The following is a 23,165-nucleotide window of genomic DNA, read 5'->3' on the forward strand; positions in this document are numbered from 1 at the left end:
CCTGTTTGCTCATAATGGGATTCGTGGTGTTGCACTGTAGCTTAAGTTCTGAGCTTTGTATCCTTCCTTCCCCTTCGCTGGGCTATAAAAATCCCAGTGACTGTCACCTCAGTTGTCCCTGGGGCAGATAACAGATGCTATATAAGCATCACATGAGTCCAAGCCTGTTATTTATTAAAATGCTGAGAGATTTTTTTCACTGTGGTTTCTTTTGCAGTATTTTTAAAGGACCAATGAAGGTCAGCTTAGTCTCTCCAAAGATTTGTGCACTGTGGTTTGAATCCAAAAGCATGGTGCCTCTCTAGGGCCATGTGACCTGCCATCTCTGCTGCAGGATCTGATGCAGTGGTAGGTGATTCATTCAGAGAAATGAGTGTCAGGATTTTCGGTGTGTGGATGTTGCTGCTCTGGGTGCAGAACCAGGACAGGCTGGCTGAGATTTTCCAGTTTCGAGTCCTTGTCCTTTGTAGTTGTTGTGGCTGCTAAATTCTTGCTCTCTTACGCACTGCTGCTGGGAGGTGGGAGCTGGAAAAGGCTTCAAAGAAATTTAAATAAAGATGGCATATTTTTTTCATTTAGAATTTCCTGACCTTTTCAGTTTGTCATGTTGTCTTCCTTCCACTGTGGTGTTTGCATAACTTTCGGTCTGTAAAATAAGGGAAGCAAAAGACCTTATGTATCACTGTTAATTGTTTAATAAATAACAATTTCACCAATATTTCAGTGAGAGAGTGAACGGACTGTTCTACACTTAGTTTCACCTCTTGGAGTGGACAAGCTTTTTTCCTTCAGAAACAGCTATTACAATGATAAAATGCTATTTTAATAAAATTCAGAGGGAGTTTTCTTTGGTGAATTGGTGAACACAAATAATGTTTCAAACAGAAGAAATTCAGAGGTATTTCTGGAAAGTGGGTTTGTTTTTTTTTTTCAGAAAACTTCAATTTAGAATTAGTTTGAATTGGTTTTCTTGGGCTTTTTTTGCTCCTCTTTTCTTACATTGTGACCCTTTAGTAGTGACAGCTGGCATTTCATCGTCAGGTTTCACTTGTTTCATGGGACACAAACGGGAGATACATCAACCTGGAAAATAAGGGGCCCTTCAGTCAGTACTTCTCTTAGACTGTTACCCACAGAGATTTAGGAGTAAAACAGTGAAGTGCTTATCTCCTTTCATTGGCTTATGCTCTCTTGTTAAGAGTAGTACAGAAAATGTAGTATAAATAGTTTGATTTTTCAAACTACAAACTCATAAAGATGAAACTAACCAGCTGTTTTCCCTTAAATGTATTACTGTATTATTGCATGTGGATTGTATCAGTGACTTTGCATGTTGCTTCAGGATCTGCAAGTAACTGTGACTATGCATGCTTTGATACAGCAATGACATCTAAAAAGAAAAGATTAAATTAAAAATATGATTAAAATTCTAAAAGAAAGATTTTAACACATCTAACACAAATCCTTTCAGATATTCCATTCATCAGTATTTAAGATTAAAACTGTTTTCAATCACTAATATTTTAATCTAATTTAAAATTTGAATCAGTTTTGAAATTTTCCCTAAAGTTGTGTATACTAGTACATACTAATAGGGATGAGCTTTGTCCAAATCATCCAAAGTGCTTCAAATGTGAAGCTTATGAACATTTGAAATGTATTTGGCTTGAAGTTGAGGTTTTTTCTCACAACTGTTCATCACTGTAGTAAGATTTTTGTTTCAGTCCATGACTAGAAGGAACGAAGGAAGAGCTCCCTGCATAAGCAGTTTTTTTGCAGTAGCTGGAGGAAAGGATCCAGATGAGGTGGCTGCTCCAGAGCCCTGCACAAGGCCAGCATGATTGGCCTGGGAGCAGAGGGTGGATTCACTGGAAGTGTTCTACTCAAGGTAACTGCACCAAATCACAGGGACAGACATGGAAGTGACATTTCTGCTGGTGGATTCAGTGATGGCAAAGAGCATCCAGAGGCACTGGCACATAGAATCACAGAATGGTAGAATGCTAAGGGGCTGAAGGAACCTTAAAGACCATCTAATCCCAATCCCCTTGTCATAGGGACACCTCCCACTAGACTGGGTTGCTCAGTGCCTTATCTAAGCTGGCCGTGAGCAATGCCAAGGTTGGGGCATCCACAGCCTCTTTGTGCAACCTGTGACATTGCCTCACCACCCTCACAGCAAGGAATTTCATCTCACTGCAGTAAAGGACACCACCATTGATGGGCCCAGGCTGGGGACCATTCCCAGGAGGCATTCACTTAGCCTGTGGCCACCCTGATGGTAGCCCTTGGGGTTTAATATATGGGCAGAGGCTGTTGTGTGTGGCAGTGAGAGCCACAATGGAAGTGACATTTGTATTGATGACATAAGCATTTTCACCATTTTTAATTTGAGTTGCTTTTGTGAAGCAAAAATTTAAATAGTGGTCATTATTTTGAAATGGCAAAATTTACTCCATCTCAGGGAGATTTCTTATGTATTCTTCAGCTTACTTGGAGACCTTCTTAGGTGGCTTTTTTACTGGTTTAGTGTTTTTGCATATTTTTAGAAGTACAAAACTAAGGGCAAATAAATGGGAAGGAAAATAGCTGTAAGCAGAAAAGTAACATTGTCAGCTCAACATTGTTTATCTAATGAGGCTAAATCCTCATTAAGTTGTTGTGTTTGATACACTTTCACAATGTATAGTCATAATATGTGTGAGAGTGCTCCCCCATGATTAATGGCTTCTTTGCATGGCACTGGAGTCTTTGCTTCCATTACCATAAAAACATTTTGGACAGTATTGAACTTTCTGTGCCTGATGGGCCAGAAAGGAGAACGACTGTAAACAAAACATGTTTAATTTTATTGTTTATATAAATTGGCTCCTTGTTCTTTATTATCAGAGCAAATCTCCATGCCTTCTTAGGTATTCACTGAAGCAGCTGCAGAGGGCACTGGCAGGGGGATCATCACTCAGGCAGATCTTCAGAGCATGTACAGGTAGTGGATCAGTCTCACTCCCCTTGTCAGCAGATTCCCAATCCACAGGGTGAGAGGGGAGGAGGCTCTGCTGTGGTTTTGCACTGTTCCTGGTCCTACCAGATTAACAGAGTTTTCATGCTGAGTTTTGAGAAGAGGTATTTCTGACCCCAATTTTAGGAGAAACTGCAAATGCCCCAAGAGTTTTACCCTTGAAAACTCCCTTGAAAATTATTTTTAATAGTCTAAACATGACGTTTGACATAAAGATGTAAATGTTTAGACCAGCTTCAATATCTGTGTTTAGTGTGCCTAATACATGATGCTCTGTAAAATCATGCAAGATACATAAAGCTCAGGTTTATCTCAAAATGGCTTGTCAGTAGAGCAGTGACATGTGCTGCAGCAGTTGTGGTCAGCTGACAAACCTCTTTGCTATGGTTGTTCAAAAGCCATGACATCTCCTGCAGCTTGGTGCCAATAAACAATGCTTGTGTCAGATCCTGCCATCACTTTGCCATGGCTGAGAAGGGAAAGTTCAGTCCAGAAATGGACATTTTTTACTTTCTGCCAGGTTGTGAGAAATTCTGACAACCAGAAGTGACTCTGAATCCCCAGATGCACATCACTGAGCTGTCAGGCCAGGAGTGGTGACAGCAGAAGACTCTGGGACTGCCATGCTGCATGACATACTCCTCTCTGCCTTGCCCTCTAGCCTCCCCAGGACATAACTCTGTGCATGGGTCACAGCTGCCACTGGCCTTCTTTTTCCTCTTGGCTCCAGGTCTGAGCCTGAGGCAGCAGGTGCCCTGCAGTGGGAGTGCCACGTGCCTGGCTGTCACACAGCTTTGTCACACGGAGGGCAGGATGCAGTGTGCGGTGAGCGATGGCCATCACCTGAGGCTGCTTGCAAAGACACTGCTAGGGCTGGTGGTGCTCATGCCTGGTTCCCTGTTGTGTTAGGGGAATTCCCTAACTTCCAGGGAGAACTAAACAGGGAGGATAAAAAGATAGGCTTCTCTGGCTCCTTGCTCATGTTTTCCCTGGCATAGTCCCGTGCCGTGCATTTACTCCACAGTGACAATTTATAGGCCAGCGTGACTGAGGTCACTGTTTGGCTCTCTGTGTCTCTTTCATCATCTGCAACCTGGAGATAGTAGTGTTTTCTAGGGCTGAGTGAATAATTCATTATGTGGCTCCTTATTAAACAGATGTTGTCTCTCTGTTTGCAGATAGTCTACAAATGGATTGCATTTTGTTCAAATTTATTTGTTGTTCCAAATTATTCACCAAATACTTTTAGTAAATAATGTTATTGGCCTATAGTGCATTCGGAATATGAATTTGAAACTTGCCTTACATGACTATTTGTCATTGCTGGTTAAAATTCATTTTTTCAGCAACTATGCCTTCCAGCAAATTTGTCTCATAGAGCTTCCCCAGAAAGTAACACAAGGATGCTATGAATATGTTAAGAGTGAGTGTTTAGGGGGTATTCTTTCTTCCTTATTACTAATGCAGCTGAAATGCTAATGTGCCTCATTGGGTGTTGTGAAGATTGGAAAGCTGTTTTCTGAATGTGAAATGCTTCTTAAGTGGACACTGGTACACCATCCCTGGCTGCTTGTCCCTGCCACTCCTTTAGGTAGCAGGTGGTGTGTGGTTCCAGCTACTGCTGACTGCAGGGCAGAAGGTGAGCACAGGAGGTAGCACGTGCTGTGTGCAGGAATCCATGGGAGCAGGAATCCATGGGACAAGTCCGTGCCAGTGAAGAAAAAGGGCGAGGGCCCAGGGAACATGGCATGGCTTGGCTCTCTCCCACACGGTTGGATTTTCCTTCCCCAGAGATGTCCATACTGACTTACACATGTGGTGTGTGAGAGGTGCTGTCTTCCAGACCGTTCCTGGGAGACCTTCCCAGGAGTCTGGATCTGTGCCACAGCTGTACTGTACAGGCAGTAGGAATGTGTGAGTGTCCCTGTCTTTGGGTCCTGGGGAGCATCCAACATCTCGTGAACCTATTTAAAAGCATATGAGTTTACTCCTAAGCTAAGCAGCAGCTTGCCCACTAGGAAGAGGAGATATTTCCCTTTGCAGCCCCTCTCCTGGTGTTCCACTGCTACCTTGGAAGTCAGAGGTGGAGGGGAAAGAGGCACCCAAGTCCAGTCTGAGCAGCCGTGTGTGTTTGACAGTTTGGAGTGAGAGCAGCACAGACCTGTTCTTCAAAGACATACCTGCCAGGCAGCTGAAGGAGAGGGGCTTTGTCCCTTGGCTCCTCACACAATGCCATTTTATTTCAGCAGACAGGTTGGGGCCTCCTCTGGATATTCTGCTGGATTCACTGAACTGCACAGCGTTCAGCGTGCAATGGAAGATGCCAAAGCAGCACGCCAGCACCGTCACAGGGTACACGGTAAGTGATGCTCCGTGCTGCTGCCTGGCCTCAGGCTGCACGCCCTGGGCAGCAGGACAGCCCCTTCTCCTCTCAAACACTGCCACTGCCCAGAAAGCAGCCAGGGACAGCGGGCTTGAGCGGACTGAGCTGTGACCCTAAAAAACAAGCAGCTCATGTTCTAGAAACAAGATGGGCATTTGGGGTGGATGCAGTGGATATAGGTTGCTTTTCTGTTGTGGTTTTCCTGCAAGGCTCTCAGTGCTCTCTGATAAAACAGTAAAGTAGAGCAGAGCGGGTCGATATTGCACTGTGCGAGTGAGGGCCCTGCGGATCCTTTGACTTGTACTTCCAGCCTGAGGATTACTTTAGCAGGAATATGTTTTCAAACTAAGCCTCTAAAACTTCTCAGACTTGCAGCAGGTACAAGGGAAGGACTGTTTCATGGAATCTCTTCCTAGATAGATATGGTACTGTACTGCACAGAATCCCTGGGAACCCACCTGCAGCCATAAATATCAAAAGGGCTTTTGTTTTATTCCCTCCTACCTCAGAAGTCAGTTTCTGTTAAAGAAGCTGAATGATTTTCCTGTTGTACTCAGCAATTTATTTGGGAAGTCTCTGACCCCCATCAGGCCTCTGCCATGTTACCCTCTGCCTATAGGACAAAACAGAAGGGCTAGGCTAAACTGGTTACTGTATTTTAGTCTGCAAGAAGAAAAAGCAATGAGCACTAACATGCCATTCATTCATTTTTGTTAGGTATTGTTTTAACAGGTATTCCATGGCAACATGTTGCTTTCCTCTTCAACAACAATAACAAAAAAAAATAGCAGTTTTTCTTATTAGCATTTTCTGTGGACACATTTGAAATTTGCAGCAATAAAATGCCCAAAATTCAGTTTTATGTAAAAAGATGGGAAGCAGAATACTACTGAGTACCTTACTATTAATGTACACCAAGACAAAGAGAAATAGGTATTTCTGGTACACATGCTCCTTTATCCCACAGTCTTGTAAATGACACCAGTGCAGCCCAGCTGCAGAGTTAATTTTATTGTTATGTAAGTGCTATGAACTAGCAAATAGTAGTCTAAAACTCCAAAAAGCACTTGCTGTGGCCAGGAGCTGCCTCAGGTGGGCTCTGTGTGTAGCTGGGTTGACCCTTCTCTGTGGCCTAAGTCATACACAGTGGTCACTCTTCATGCATGCAGATCAAGCATTTGAGCTCAACCTCTTTTTTTAAGCCTTGAGCTGGTGTGTAGCATAATCATAAAGCCAATGACAAGCAGCATCAGTCGTGCTCTACTCAAAATGTCTTCACTGTAGTATCTTGACCCTCTGGCATCTCTGGGTCTATGTGCACAGGAAAGCAGATTGTCTGTCTCATTAGTCTCCAGTACGTGGCAACAGACATGGAGAGACATTTTATGATAGAGCAATTTTTATAATGTCATAATCATGAAATGCCAACATCTTTCTTGCATGAAGTAAGAGGTCTGTGTAGTGCAGACTAGTCCCACAACTCTTCAGCTGTCCATGTTAACCGCAGACAAATGATGCACAATGGAACAGCTCAGGCCTGTGCTGCAAGCACCACGACTGTGTTCCACACTAGGTAACTGTGTTCACTGTGTGATGGTGTCCTTTGGTCACACTGACTACTTCTAGCAAATATGTAAGGAATATTAAAGGACTTCAGCTTTTCCTGCGTTGGAAAAGGCAGGGGGTCATGGGCTCAAATTCTGTCCTCAGTGTGAGAACGATGCACTGGTGCACCCATTGTTAAGTTATTCTGAAATATGGAGTTATTGCTGTAACTGGTTTGACTATATCTTCTTCCCAAGGTCTTTTACTCAGAAGTTGAAGGTGACAAAGCAGTTAAACAGCTCTCACACGATGTTCCCCTGAGTCTGGATATGATTAGCATGGTGAGTATTTCTTTTCATACACAATCAGAACACTGGAGCAGAACATGCAAGTGGAAACTTGCAACTGTCTGCTTGTAGTTTTGTGAAATATGGTGAGGATCCAGGTCCCAGATCTCTTGTGGATGTTAAGTAAAAGGAAATCATAATATTTTTGGGTTTAAGTGATGCACTTTTTCTCCTTCTTGTCTTGCCATTTTGTCATGTAAAACTTTTGGGACTTGCTCTCAGCTTCCTAGTACTGGCCTTTGTTAGGAAATCTACTAAAAAAGAGCTTTTAATCTTAAATGCATGCATTTTCACACATGGAAGGGGTGGAACTGCACGAGTCTATGAGAGAGAGCTGCATTATCACTGTATGTGTATTGCAGTGTCTGAAACAGCTGTGTGAGTTAACACACGGAGTGTTTCTGCTTCTGTGTGAGACTGTGGCCTCCTGAAATACTGCCACTTTAGTTGGAGTTCTGCAAGTTCATATCCTAGAAGATTCACCCAGCTGCTGATGTTTATTTTGTTTTTGAAAGGAATACTTTTTCTCATTGCTCTCCACTGCTTTGAAAGTTATGGGGTGGTTTTTTTTTGGTTTTTTTTTTTTTTTTTTCATTTTTCCCTTCTCTTTCCTCCTTCCCTGTTTCTGCCCCCTTTCCTCACTAGGAGTGAGGAGCATGCTCAGATTTCCTGCAGGTTTTCAACCCTTTGGTTGTCAGTTCCGACTTTTGCAGATTCTGGGATCACAGTGAATAAAACAATATTGTTGTCATGATATATAATTTCTTTATTCATGCATTATTTTCTCCCTTCTTATCTTTATCCCTGTATTCCTTTCTCACCTTTTTTGTTTCTTAAAAAGTAGTTTTGCTAGTAGTGCTGAGAAAGATCAAACAGCACTGCTTTTTTTTTAAATCTTAATCCTAACAGTAGTACTTCTTAATCACTAGGAGAGGAAAGTCTGTATCTCAGTACTCATGCAGATGATTAACAGCCACACAGACTGCTATAGGCTGCAGCATTGGTCTTGTTTTAATTCCCTGACCCATTATTAATGTGCTTTTGCCATCACTTTTTATTATTTTAGTTCTTAACAAGTCCTATTTGCTTTTTCCCAGGGTCAGCTTGAAGGACAAGCAATTTTTGTAAGTATTGCTTCACATGAAAGTTGTTCACAGATGTGATTAAAAATAAAATTGAATGTTTCTGACTCAGTCTCTCCGCAGACACACAAAAGTTGATCTCAAATGTTGATTCTATGTAGCACTTATACATGATCTTTTGTGGTCAAAATAGTTGTCTCAAAAAGCTCAAAATCCACAGGTGGACAAGGTGGATACGTGTAGGCAAAGTAGCTCCCTTTTTAGCGATGAAGAAACCTTTTTCTTAGTCACCATAGATATTTATGGATATCTTGTTTTGATGGAGTAAATTTGTGTAAAAAATGAGATACATCTAGGCAGTGAGGATTTAGAGATTATGGGGACAGTCAAGAGTCAGACAGACAGTAGAAAGGAAGAACCAAGTCTGGCAGTTGGCGAGGAGATGAAGAGGGAAAAACCTGAGCCAGTCCAGAGAGGGCCAAGGAGGAGGAGGAGCACAGGAAGAGGCCAGCCTTGCAACGCCCAGGAGGAAGGAGTGGGAGACTAGCTACTAGTATAAAGCAAGTTTGAAAGAAATACCAACTCTTAATGGCTTTGCAGCTGGTGAATTAATCAGATTGATTATTTCCAGTCCTGCACTCAGTCCAGTCTGCTTCCTGTGAGCAGTAAACAGGTTGGGTTTATTGTGAGCAGGAAGCAAGCAGGAGGTGCTCGGGTTTGGATGGGAGAAGGACAGCAATTTCAGTGTTTAACTGAAATCTCTAGTATCAGCAGCCTTTGCAAACTTTTGTTTTCTGAGAGCTATTTTAGGAATAGAGAACGATCACATGGTTGGGGGAGCTCACAGAGCTTCTGTGGTCTGAAATAAGGGGAGTTTTTTGGACTGCAGGAGGCTGAGTCCTCAGGATGCACTTGAACCAGGACTATCGGGTTCAATCCTAGCTGAGCTGAGTCTGGATTATGGAATTTCAGAACTGAAGTTCCATGCTGGGCATTTTTTTTCTGCTTGATAAAAATAACACTTCTGAGGGGTACTTGTGGAGAAGTATGAATGGCTGGGATTAATCAGCTCCCAGCTGTCATTAATCCTCAGGAAGTGGTGTTCTCGATGAAATGCTTTCTGTTGTATTCATACCAAACTCAACAGAAATCTGCAATAGTTTTGTGGTTAAGTCTGCATAGTTAATGTTTCCATCACTCCTCTCCTGGTGCTGGGTATGACCCTGCTGCTTTCTTGGAGGCTTCTCTGGGCCATGTGGGACTGCTGTAGCAGCAAGAGCTGATTTGCTCTGCCTGTTTCTGTTTATGTGCCTGTGTGTTAGCAAAGTGGATAATGTATTATTGTGTATTATATCATCATAAAGTAGAGAATACGTAAGTGACAGCAGCCAGGGGAAGTGCAGATGCAGTACCGTCCAGTATAGGCGGTTGTTCTAATGGGGCATAATATGCAGTAACTCCAGTACACATAAACCCAAGAAAAATCAATAAAAGTTAGTCAGCTTTAAAGGTGGGAGGTTTTAGGCTGGGCACAGAGCCCTGGAGAGCAACACTGCTCCCTGTCAAATCACTAAACATACCCGTACAAAATGGGAAGTGACCGGCTGAGACCAGTAGTTCAGGGAAGGAATTGTCACCGGGGGAGAGAGTGTCATTAAAACCAGCTCAGTTCCTGCAGCTGTGCTGTAATCCAGAGTTTGATGTTTTTTTGGATTAAAGCAAAACAGAAAACAGACATTCCTCTGGAAAACAATTTGTAATCCTGGTTTCTGTGAGGCAGCTTTCTGAGCCTCACAGTTTCAACACACTTGTAGGGAAGGCGAGCTATATGGCAGAGCAGGGAGGGATATATGGGATAATCTGTGTGAAATTGGCTCCCCTACCACAGAAAAGGCATCACATTGCCTCATCCCATTCGACAATGTGAGATTGTAATGAGAATACCAAATGTCATTTATCAGGATTTTAGCAAGAGAGTCATGCAAGGCAAGAAAGTGAGGTTGGCGACTATTGAAGCATCATCAGCAGTTGAGTGTTGAGTTTGGGGCATCAGGCTTCAAAATATAGAGCTAATCTGAGTGGAGGGGGCACTACAAAAATGATGGAGACACCTCTTCTACATGCTACCTATATTTTTTATCTGTGAGGCCGCTCTGTCTCTTCTGAGAGGGACAGAACTTGGGTTTGAGACCTGCTTTCTAAATACAAGCAAAAAAGAAATTGAATATGTACTACAAGGCTACTGGACAGTGGGGCACAAGGAACTGTGTTTCTTTTCCGGGATCTGATCTGAAAGTGTTCCTGCTGTGAGGAGGGTATTCCCTGACATTGCACAGGTCAGGGTAGCTTGATGGTGTCCTGAATTTTTACTAATTCACTGATAATCTGATCTTTGAAGATTAGATGTTTGGTTTCAGAGATACTCACTATGTGTTTCAGGGCTGTGTTCATGGAGATGCCACTGCCAGAAGGAGTCAGGTGGCCATGTGTGTAAGACATGAGTACAGCTTGCTGAGGTTTTGAGGGCACACACATTGAACTTGCTGAATACCTTAGTAGATATCAGGGCTGTGATCTTGACTGGCCAGGCACTTAAAGAAATTCTCTCAGTTCAGTTTATTGTGGACTTGAGTCTGGAGGTAATAATGTGAGGCACATACATGAATATCTAACTCTCTCCGAGGGCCAAGTTCCTGAGTAGTGTGAAAACAATAAGACAGATAATTAAGGATTTTTCATCATAAGCATGAGTGTAATAAAGAGGAATACTGGCTGGAAAAAAATGCACATAGTTTAAGGGCAGACAGACAGTATCCTTGCCATGGAGGATAGAAAGGCAGGAGCAGGGGCATCAGTTCTGTTGCCAGGAGGAAGTACAGGGTTTTCAGCAGCTGGCTTCTCAGATCACATTGTAAAAGACCTCAGTCCCTTCAGCTATGAGACTGAAAGACCCAGATTAATCTTTCAGAGTGAGTGTTCTTGCTGCCTCTCTCTGGACAGTTATATTCCAGCATTGTTATCATCCCAGATTCATCTCAGACCTGTCCAGATCATTCGAGCAGATCAAGGGTGAGTGATGGAAAAACAAGATAGTGGTCAGGTGATCCATGTTAATAGGAAATCAGTGTTGGAACTCCAAAACCACGTCCACAGAAATGACAGATGGCAGGGTGTTGCTGAACAATGTTGTAGTAATAATGTAAGTTTCCCAAAGAGTAGAGAGGAAGTGTTTTTTCCCAAAACACCATCAAAAGGAAATTTAGCAGTTAATAAAATTTTGGGATTGTTTGCTATTTTAATGCGACTGGAAGTGCAGATTTAAAGTTTGTTCCAATATGAAGAAAAAGGAGAACTCTACATTTTCAAATGCGCTGTGACTAATGTGTTTAACATCAGAGAATGAAAACCAGAAGAACAATAGCTGTAAAACAGGTTTTTGCAGGTAAGTGCTTATTTTTCACACCGGAACAGTCTGTGGTCTAGAACCTGATATTTCTCTTTCCTTGTATGCTGTCAAAATTTATAAATCAGGGATTAACATAGACATTCCAGGTAGGCTGCAGGTAAAGAATACTGAATTTCTTTACACATGTGCACACTCTCCATTGAAGATCAGATCTGAATGTCTGAGGCTGATCCATGCTATGTGAAGCAGCCAGTGATGAAATGTAATGTTTTGGTGATGTTTTCTATTTTCTGGGAGATTTGAACAGGCTCCTCTAAAGAGTGAGTATTCATCAGTCCTAGCTCTTCACATGGAGCTGAGTATTGCCTCCTTTACAGTAGCTGAATGTGGGTTGCTCTTTTTGTGTTTATGGCAGAGGACAAATAAGGGAAATGCTCGCTTCAGGTCAAGGCTGTTAGCTGAGCTCATAAAATTGTGAGAGATGATGGGATAGGGCTCTGCTCTGTGAGAAATTAAGGATCATCGGTTCACACTGCATCAAATTGCTTCACTCTCAGGAGGTTTTATGGCCTCTGAATTTAAAAGAGAAATAAAAACAAACAAGAAAAAAAAAGGGGGGGGAAACACACCAGACTGATACCAAATACTAGCAGCTGGCTCAACAGAGTGAGTAAGATGTGTCTTTGACTTCACCAGTGAAAAACTGGATATAAAATGCAAATATCTGCAACCTTATGAGTTATGCTGAGAAATGGGTCCAGATTGACCTTGTGGATTCCCCTGGGGCGAAGCTGCAGCTTGAGAGGAAACATGATTCTATTTGTGTTTGTTGTTTCTGAGCTGTACTGGGCAGGGGACAATCTTCCAAGGAGAGCAGAGGCAAAACACCATGTCAGGTCCCTGAGTCCCAGCTCTCAGCACCCTCCCCAGTCACACAGAGCTGCTGCCACGACGTGCTTGTCTGCTCTTGCCTTGGCAGGATGTTGTTATTGGAGACCTGAAGCCAGGCACGGCGCACCGCGTTAGCGTTGGAGCGTACAGCTGGGCAGGGAAAGGACGGCCCAGCATGCCCAGGGAGGTGACAACTTTATCCCAAGGTAACTCTGCCTGCAGGGCTCTGCTGCAAAACTGCCAGGGCAGATGTCTGTAGCACGCACACCTTACCTCTGTTATGTGTAGCATCACTGGTACTTTTCCACGTATGCGGGGTTTTAGAGGGGCGATAGCGGGAGGGGAGAAGCCTATGGATTTGATTCCTAGGTCTGTGGGTGTTGGGTGTTGTGTGTAGCAACCCAGCTGCTTCTCTAATGCTACTCCTTTGCACTTCCTCTTAGATAAGTGCATGCCTCCTGCGCCGCCTTATCAGCCCCAGATCGTGGTGGTTTCTGATTCAGAAGTTGCATTGTCCTGGAAGCCTGGAGTGAGTGAAGGAAGTTCTCCCATCCAGTACTATATGGTGGAGTTTATCAGGCAAGTTTGGTAGTGGAGTCTGAATTTCAGTGTTTGCACACTGTAGTGTTTTGGGGTTTTTTTAACCTCAGCTGCACTATTCAACTGCATATAGATATGATTTATTTACTTACTGTGTATTGTATGCTTAGTTTTCCTCTCAGTGTGTGTTGAATTACCATGGAAATTTAAAGACAAAGCCAGAAAGTATCCAATTTCTTATAAAATCACCAATAAGTTGTACTATCTGATGGAAAAAAAAAATCAAGGTCTGATTTGATCTTTTTCCTCTAACAGCAGCCTGGATTAATGAAGTTTTAAGTTTCTTCTGTCATCAAATGCTGTCAAACCACGCTGAGAAAAGGGTGTTTGGCAGAGTGGTTTCCCTGGGCTTCTTTAGAAAATAATCTGAGGACTGAAAATTCAGTGTGTTTGGTAGTTTTGTCTGACAAAAGTTATAGTATCATAGAAATATCAGTTTTGGAAGAGACCTTCAAGATCATCCAGCCCAGTCACCAGCCCAACACTGTAGCCCCTAAATGACTAAATCACATAACACATTGCCAGACCCAGACACTCTTGAACATAAAGTCGTTTTGGTCTTGAGCTTGCAGAATTTAGACTTGCTTTGTTATGCTAATGATAATCAAGTTTACATGAAATGTTGATCTCTCTATTTAGATTTGGGGGGAAAAGTGGGGTGTTGGTGGGGTGCTTTTTTTTTTGTTCTTTTATGATGAACTCTTAAAATTCGCAGCAGTAGACCTGAACTGTCAGAAGTTTCCAGTCAAATTGCTTTTATAAGCTGCATAAAAAGGGCCAGGAAGAGGTGATTCTATCTGCAAGCATAAACAAGTATCTGTACTTGACTGTTCATATGCTTGTGGGAGCTAATATCTGCATACAAATCTATTTATTTTTATTTGTCTCAATGTTTACCCTTACAGTGAATATAAAATTCACCCTTTTAATCCTTTGAGCAAATACTTGATTACAGGTTTTAGTTGAGGTTCCTGGAAAAGAAGAGAGAATTGATTCTTAAAGTACTCTGAAGTGTAAAAGGTCAAAAAAATTGTTCTTAAGGAAAACATGGTAATTTTTTTAAAAGAATTGTTGTTGTTAGAACACACAGGAAGGACTTGATTTTCAAAGTACGGGTACAATCTAGAAGATATTGATATAGGAAAAAATATTGATATAGCAAAAATAATACCCAGACTGAAAACCTACTTGTTTACTGATGCACTTTGTTTTTGGGCTCAAAGCCCCCATATTGAGTTGGAGGCCATCCAATATTCAGTGCACTGGAAGACAGGACATGAGGGCTGAAGATACTTATCTCTTTTGTGTAATGTCTGCTGTAGACCTAAAATGAACTTTCTTCAATATCTATTTTTTGAACACAATTTTTATCTGAGCTTTTTGCTCTCTCTCCATCACTTTCCTCCCATTTGCTCAGTTGATGGGGAAAGGGTTTTGTTGCATTCTGCTTGACTGCACAGTGGAACCTGGACACTTATGTAAACTTCTTCATAGCACCAGGAGCCTGCTAATGGAAGAAGTGGGCACCATAATCTCCATCTGACACACTGAAAGTGCACCCTTGAATGTTTTTGTTCAGCCAGGGAGTGGAAAGCTGCTGTTTAGGTCAAAAGATGCAAGCGATTGAAATTTCAGTGTTTCATTGGCTTTAGACTTTGGGAAAGAATTTGCTAACAGCAAAATGTTTTGATTACACTGTTTAGTTTGAGGTTTAAAGCTAAGTTGAAAGTGCCTTTGTTAATCTTGGGATTATGCTCTCTTAGACTTGGAAGCTTGGTTGTATATTTGGAGTAAGTTCAATGAGCCATAAGCCCTAATGGCAGCTAAAGGTAAACATTTAACTTTAAGCTTTGTTGTCTTTTGGTGCATATAGTTTTAATTACTATAAAATGTATTATCATGAGTTAAAGCTAGTAAATTAAACCAATGTAAGACTAAAACAAATCTGTTCAAGTAAATTAGAATTGGGTCCTCTTATGTCAAAGAAATACACCATTTTCCTGTGATTTTGCAAAATTAATAACTTTCTAATGCAAATCTGTAATTTTGCTTGGGCACAGCACAAATGTCTAAAAACTATGACATTGTTTAAGTAATTTCCATCTCCTTAGAATTAACTTTATGATTTTAACCATAGGAAAAACACGCTGGGACAAAACACTCCTCTCAATTGCTCGGCTGTGATACTGGGTAAATTCATTGCATTCATGAAAACTCAATATATTAATTGTTTTGAGATACCAGAATCTAATCAGAACCAGAGCTAGCCTGCATCCTGTCTCTACTCAGGGTCTAAATTTGGTGCTTTATTTAAGCACTTGCCTAAGGGATTTCCCTGGGGACCAAAGGAAATAGTTGGTTCACTACAGGCAGTGGAGGGTAGCAGGCAGCTTCAGATATAAGATGAGCTGAGCTAATTCAGGCTCTACTATGCTGCTGACTAACAGAGGATGCTAAGGAGATCCCAATCCCACTTCTCTAAATGCTGAAGGTCTGGAGGGAGACTGTAAGACTCACTCTTCACTGGATAGTTCTAAGGGACTGTGCCATAAAACCAAGATATATATGTCTGTGCAACTTTGTAGGCTCAATGTGAATATTCTGTTGGTTAATGGTGAGAAATATTTAATGAAAAATTACAGTTTTATGAAAGTCTCTAAAGTGAGACCCCAGACTTAAGCATATGAGCTTTGGGGTTTTTCCTAAAGATGCTATGCAAAGTTAATTCTTAAAAATGTCTTGGATATTTTCACTCAAATACTCCAAATACTCAAATTTTTAATCTGTTGAATGCCTACATCATCTTTTAAACTTGGTGATTAACTTATCTGAATTTTTATAGCCACATAGCAGCTACAGAACCACAAGTGTTTAGCAGCACATGCTCTAAAACAATCAGGTCACTTTCTTTTCATCTCATTGGTATGTAGATGAAATCAAAAGCTTTTAATATTAATCTTGGCATGGAAAGGAAATTTTTTGGTATCTTGATAGTGACATGAAACTGCTGCATCGAACTCTAGGCAGGTTCTGCTGATAAAACTGGGAGATTTATTAGTATTCAGATGTTAGGGTGGTGCAGATTCAGCATGATGTTGTGCACAGATTTCTTGATTAGTTTGAAGCCTTCCCTCTCCCTCCCAGAAAAATCTATTCCTGAATCCATTCCCTGCTGAACTGTCTCTGGCACTGCACTGAATCAAACAGTCATTGTTTGCTTTTGTTTGCAAAGAACCTGAAATAACAGATCTGACCAGGGAGACACCTCCCAGTGTCTAGGAAAAAATATTTTTAATACTGTTTCCCTGATTATTGCATGAAACAGGCATATTTGACTCAGTATTTAGCTCACTGCTTGTGAGATTAACTCCTTGAAGGAAGAAGTAACCGAAGTGCTTAACAACATTAGATTTTATCAGAAGAATATTTAACAAGAGAATGAGTTATCAAAATTGTTCACTTTTCCTTTCCTCACAGATGGCCTGGCATTTCCGTTGATCTATTTTGCACTAAGTGTCACAGTAATGTGAAATAATAATATTTAATAAAAATAATATGTTGTAGTGCAGTATATTATACAAGAGATTTTTCCATTGCAAATAATGATGCATGTACTTGTCATCAAATTTATTATTTGTTGGAATACTTCTAAAAACCATTATAAGATGAATTTTCCCCTTGAGATGAGTACAAATATGGCACGGAAGAACAATCAGAAATGTTAGAAAAACTGGATTGCTAGGGGGTGCCTCACACTTAAATAATTTCCAGGTGATTTTAAAAGGAAGTTCAAGTGACTATAAAATTGCTGTTCTCTGCATCAGAAAGAATTCCTTCTTGAATTGAATCAGTTTCCAAGTTACAGCATAAAGTAATAATCCAAAGTTTTGGGCACATTTGGCATGGAATTCTGCCCTTGGTTTATACCCATCCAGTCCTATTGGCTTTAGCCATATATTTATTATCTTAAAACCACTATGGCTTGTGTTAGATTCTTTCTCCATAGCATTTGTGTGTTGGAGAGGCACAGCTGCATCAAGAGCAGCCAATGTCCATGGAAATTGTGTGATTTCCCCAGTCACAGATAGAGTGCTTGGAGCTGCCCTGCAAGGTGTTGTCCCTGTGTTGGGGAATGTACTGCTTCAGAAAAATGGGAAAAGTGGTATCACAATGAGCCCTTTCAGTGTAAAAGCTGACAACACATTGAAATACAACATAAAAAAAAGGACCAGGAAGACAGTTTTCAACAAAATGTTCTCATCTCAGGGAACATGGGAGCTGGCTTGCCCTGGATGCACTCACCAGCTGAATTTCTGTTCCTTTCCCCATCTGTTTGCCATGTTTTCATCTCATAATGTTTTGTTCACACAGGGAGCATTCTGGAGAAGTAGCAAAGGTCAAGTGATAAATCTTCCTCTTTCCCTCTCCTTCAGCTGCAGATCCTTACATGTTTGCAGGCATTTCCTTTATTATAAACTTCTGCAGAAGGAAATGTTGGGAGGGACAGTCAGTGTATTTGAAGCTTAGCCTGCTGTTTGTGTTATCTCCTAGATCTTTTCAGGGTGCAATGCCTCCTTTGGGTCCCTTCATCAAAGGTGTGTTGTTTCCACTTGGGTGGACACATGGGCAAGGTCTGTGGCAAAGAGGCAGCCCTTGAGCTAGCAGGAATTCCTTGGATGGGAATTAGAACCAAAAAAGGATGTGTACAGGAAAATTGAAAACACTACTAAGCGAGCCTTTGGAAGGAGGCAGTGTTAACAGCTTTCATTTGGAAAACACTATATATTTTCATTTTGGCCCAGGCATCAAAAGCTCAGAGGAGGGAAACAATGGAAGAGTGGCCAAAATAAATGCTCTTCTGTCTACCAGGAAATAGTGGTGAAGGGTGACTTAAGATGGTCTGTTTAGCTATCATTACATCTTGTGCGTTTGTCTGATTTTGTTTTTATTTTTAGCAGGACAGTGAAATACTCATGTCCTGTGTGCCACTGTGCACTTGAGACAGGCAGCTGGGAACTACTGCTTTGCCACTGCATTTGCCAGGCTGGCACAAAGCAATGGACCTCAGTGATCAATAAATCTTGTATTGACCACTAAAAGAAAACATACATTAACTTTGGCATTTCCTTCCAGCTGAAAATAAACAAATACAAAATGCCTGCCTTGTGCTGTAATTTTTAATTTGAAGACTGTTGGAGACATTTGCAACTAGTCCTATGTAAACACTGGTAGATTCAGGGTGCACTTGGAGGTTATTTCCTGTAATAAATATTGCAAGAACACTGGAATAATTTTCTCTGAAAGCTATTTCTGTCCTTATTTTACTTTCATAAACTTTAATTTTAATATTTTGGGTGGCCTAGAGTGAATGTTTACATTATTGTGTTGTTTGTATTTATTTAGCTTCTTATTTTGTTATCTCTTTGATAAGAAGAGGCCACTTTTGGAGAGAGTGGAAATGGTGTGAAAGCATCAGAATACTCTTTCAGAGTACTTGAAGTACAAGTGCAATGTGCCAGTATGCATGAACGTTAAACACTTGATAACAAACTGCCATGTGAATGGTTATACTGGTTTCACTTGAAATATAATGGCACCTAGAAAAGTACTTATTGGCAGCTGGCTTCCAGTATGAACTGGGAGTTAACCAGGCATTGTCCAAAAGCAGCTATAGGAATGTTGTTACGAAATCCAGCTACACAGGCCATGTTCTGAGATTATTGTTCTGTGGGTTTTGTGGGTTGTCTGTGTGGGTTTTTTGGATGGTTTTGTTGGAGCTTTTTTGGTTTGGGGTTTTTTTTTTTTTTTTTTTTTTTTTTGTCGGTTTGTGTTTCTGAAGGGAAGACTTTGGATCCTATGTTCCTATGTAAGTGGATTAACTTGATTACCTGGGAGATCAAATGCTGGATTCTCATCTGCTAATGCTTGTGTATGTTTGAAGGGACTTACTGGCATTAGAACACAAACCCTTAAGAAATAAATCAAGACCTTTCCCTCTATTGCAAACGATTGCTTTATACAGCCACACAGGGAGGTGGGAACTGTGGGTAATAGACCCCCACTTGAAAACTATGACTCAAAAATCCACAAAACAGATAAACTTCACTGAATTTGTCAGTTGTTCCTTTATTTTATAAGCAAAACCTGAGTAATTTGGTTTGTATGATTATACAGTTTTGACATCACAGGCTTCACAGCTTGGTAATGGTGGGTTGCACAGTCTGATCCTTTAAGAGCAAAGGGTTTCAGTGATGATTTAGTAGACTTCTGTCTCATTTATTAGTGTATTCCCTAGAAAAGTATAAATGCAGCCAATTTATACAGCCAGTTTTAATTATTCAAGATCCGGTCTTTGTTTGATCCTCAAGGCCAGACCTTGACAGCAACTGGACGGTAATAAGAGAGCAGATCCAGATGGAGTCCATGGTTCTCAAAGGACTTCTCCCAAACACAAAGTACCAGTTTGCCATCCGAGCTGCAAACTCCTTTGGATCCAGCCCTGCCAGCACACCGAGCGACATCATCCGCACGTTCAGTGAGTACAGACACCTTTTTGTTATTAAAGCCAAACAAAAATGCAGTGTATCTGTAAATAAAGTGTATCTGGGGTAGCTGTGGAGGCCTGCTGGTGGAAAGAGTTGCTCTCCAGGCACAGTCACCTCCATTCTGACACCTCTCAGTCCTGTCTGAGGAGCTTGCAGCGAGCACCCTGTCAAAAGTCCAGTCATGAGCAAAGATCTGAAAACACCAGGCAGCATCACTCTCATGCCATTTCTTTGCTCTGGAGGTCATTGACAGGTATTTTTGGATCACTACTTTGGCTTCATGCAATACTAATAAATGAATATCATGGGGAGAAATGAGAGAGACAAGTCTATTGTTCACTTTTTCTGTTCTTTCTTATATAGCACATTTATAATTTCAGCAACTCAGAAAGACCAAATCAAATGAGTACAGTTTTCTGAGGAGTAAGACTCTTAACTATTAAGCACAGTCATGAAAATAATGATATAAGGAAATAAGCACCCCTTTTTGATCAGAAGCTGCATAGCAAAAATATTAGGTGAACCTGCCAACATACCAACTTGTTAACTATTGTATTTACATTTGTGTAGCAATATAGACCATGCCTACTGCAGTAAGTGTTGGTCTAGTTGCTGCTTGGCTTCCTGAGGATGCAATCCTCTGCCAGTACCACTGTCTCTGGAGGCTGACTTTTAGGGGCTGTTGCTCCTCACCCCACCCAAATTCATAGCTTGTATGTGAGAATCCAAACCAAGCCAACACAGAGCCTATTGGGAATTGCACAAATCATATCTTCTAACAGCAAAAACCCCAATGTCACAAAGAGAAACAATAGAAGAAACAGAGCCAAAGCCAGCAAGGTATGGGGACTGAGTTATATCATTAATGTTCCAAACTTTTTCTATAAAAATGTGTATCAGTACTTTTGTCTTTTTTTTTCTTTTCTCACTCTCTCAATTGCAAACCATCTCTAATTAGCTAGTGAAAATGAGCAGCAATTATTCAGGTAGAACTGTGAGCTCTGCAAGAAGAGTTTGCATGCTGCAAAAACATAAACAACATGCTTAGTGATCCACCAATTTAACCTGATAAAGATTTACTTCTAAACTGCCTCTCTGTTGTGGAATCCCTTTTCTCATTGACTCTAATAGGGCAGTTTCCATTCCTTTTGTCCCTCTGTCATAAATTCAGTCACTTGAACAGTTTGCTTGCAGTTTGCTATGGCTGCTGAGCTCATAAGTTTAACTTCTGAAGTAAATGTTTGTGAAAACCTTGTGCAGTGTACTCTGGAGTTCCTCAGCCCATGGATCCTCCAGGGTCGACTCCTGCTGCCTCATGCACACGTGTGCTCCTTGGTATCTTGTTTATCTTTGGATGTTAGCAGCTGCATCCTTTGGTCAGAAAAGATAAAGTGTTTAGCTCTGTTAATAAGGGTGGAATCTTCCTCATGCTGTGCCTGTTACTGCAGTACTCCAGGGAAGGCACTTTGCCTTGGAAACTGCTTGTTCTGCAGAGGCCTGCCAAGATGTCTCTAGAACATGGGTTTCTGTCATTAGAGCTTGGAATCGAATTCACATCTGGTGTGCATAAACATTGATTTCTAGAGAGGTTCATAAGGGACATAAGCTTGGTTCTCTATGCCTGGATCAGATCGGAAAATTCAGTATATTTTGCACTGTTCTTTGATTTGGCTTAAAAAGCCTGTGCTGGGCCAGGGTAGGCACATTGGTGCTGCAGTGGCTGAGAAGTGGGTTTCCCTGCTCCAAGGGCTTGGCAGTGCTTGGCAGAGACCCTTGTGAGCAGGCAGAGCTCCTGCAGGCCAGGGCCATGCCATGTCCATGGTGTGCTCCAGCTCCGCTCCAGGCCACTTGTACTTGGGGCTACTTTGGTGCTCTGGACCCTTTGGCAAATGCAAATGTTGTTCTTTTGTCAGTGTATTATTTGAAAATAGGCTTAAAAACTACATATAGCCACTACCCATGGAAACCTGCATTATCTTCTGGATACCTGTCATCACAACAACCAGATTTGTGCAGAGCAAGGAGTGCTGCTCAAAAGTGTCAGGGATGCATGCCTTTAGAAATAAATTATTTGATTTTCTGAAGGGAGGAGTGTAGCTGAGATGATAGTCTAGCTGATAGCAGCTCTCACTTGTCTTTACTTGTGGTGTCTGTGTAGGAGGCTGACTTGATATTAGCCAGATACACAAGTACTCTGCATATTAGTAGAAAAGCTAAACTTTTGTCAGGAGAAAATTTTTCTTCATTAAAGCTGTGCATAGCCTGAACATTTATTTTCCCCTAAAACATTAAAAACCTCAGAAGAATGATTTAATGGATGAGTTTCAGGAAAAAAAAAAACCAGGAACAGAAAAAAACCCCAAACTACACACTGTGCTCAAGGGCATCCAATTAAAACTCACTCCTAATTCACATTATATATCTGAAGGTACCCTCCTGCTTCTAGCAGCCAGAAAACCCAGAATTTTGGTCCATTAATCACTCACTTCAGTTGCTCAGGTGTTAGTGTTCAGCAGATTTGAGGTCCTCAAAGTTTTGTGGTTTTCCTCAGTCACTGCAGGAGGGCGTGTGCCATTCGCAGACACCCGATAGTCCCCTGGGGCTGGCTCAGGTGGCACCAGTTGCTTGACTGTCTCAAAGTGCCAGCCAGTGACCTCTTGGTCACCTGTGTTTTTGAAAAGGTGCCAGACAGCTGGTATCTCTGAAACTGAAGCACCTTTCTTCTCCAGAATGCACATCATAAGAATTACCACCTTCATTATTACCGTGGTTCCTCCTTCTACCTAAGCAGTGAAACATGCCACATGCCACAGATTTTTGATGCTATTTCTGCCTGCCTATGTATTCTTCAGAGATTTCTGAAATATCTTTTTGCATTACTCCTCTGCATTACATTTAGCTCACATGGTGCTGGCACTAAGGTCCTTAGTGTGTTAGGATTTAAAGAATTTGCAGTTTTACGCTTGTATATGCCGGATTTTTTGTGCATGACTTGACATAAGTAGTGCTTTTCTGATGTTTATTTTAATTTATTAACAAACTCCCAACATTACCTCTAATGCAGAGGACCTTCAGGGTCCACGATGTCTTGCACAGGCTCTCTTGCAGCTCTTGCAGGCAGGCTGGGGCAGAGATGAGTCCATGCTGCTTGGGGATGTTTTCTGTTGTGGTTTATCTCATTCTCAGTTCACTCAGGTAGTTCACTCACTTTGTTTTTAACGTGGGGGTGGATTTACAGTACTCTTGACTGCATTGTTTCAGGTCAGCATAGGAAAACGTCATCTTGGTTTGCTCCACTAAAGGGATGCTGACAGTTTCACCTAATGTGACAGACCTCCCAAGGTCCT

General features: G+C 41.5%; 1 protein-coding gene across 2 annotated transcripts in view; it reads left to right on the plus strand.

Moving 5' to 3' along the window:
* EGFLAM (EGF like, fibronectin type III and laminin G domains) overlaps window positions 1–23,165 on the plus strand; it is a 74,715-nt gene that overhangs the window by 10,120 nt on the left and 41,430 nt on the right. The window contains exons 2-7 of one of the 2 annotated variants that reach the window (XM_084224611.1): window positions 5,266–5,378; window positions 7,205–7,288; window positions 8,392–8,418; window positions 12,762–12,879; window positions 13,117–13,252; window positions 19,642–19,808. In XM_084224611.1, the coding sequence (XP_084080737.1) occupies window positions 5,266–5,378; window positions 7,205–7,288; window positions 8,392–8,418; window positions 12,762–12,879; window positions 13,117–13,252; window positions 19,642–19,808 (645 nt within the window). The remainder of the gene's footprint in view (window positions 1–5,265; window positions 5,379–7,204; window positions 7,289–8,391; window positions 8,419–12,761; window positions 12,880–13,116; window positions 13,253–19,641; window positions 19,809–23,165) is intronic. The other variant, XM_084224612.1, reaches the window with a different exon arrangement.

Source organism: Fringilla coelebs (genome assembly GCF_963513975.1).
Source record: "Fringilla coelebs genome assembly, chromosome: Z".
NCBI lineage: Eukaryota > Metazoa > Chordata > Aves > Passeriformes > Fringillidae > Fringilla > Fringilla coelebs.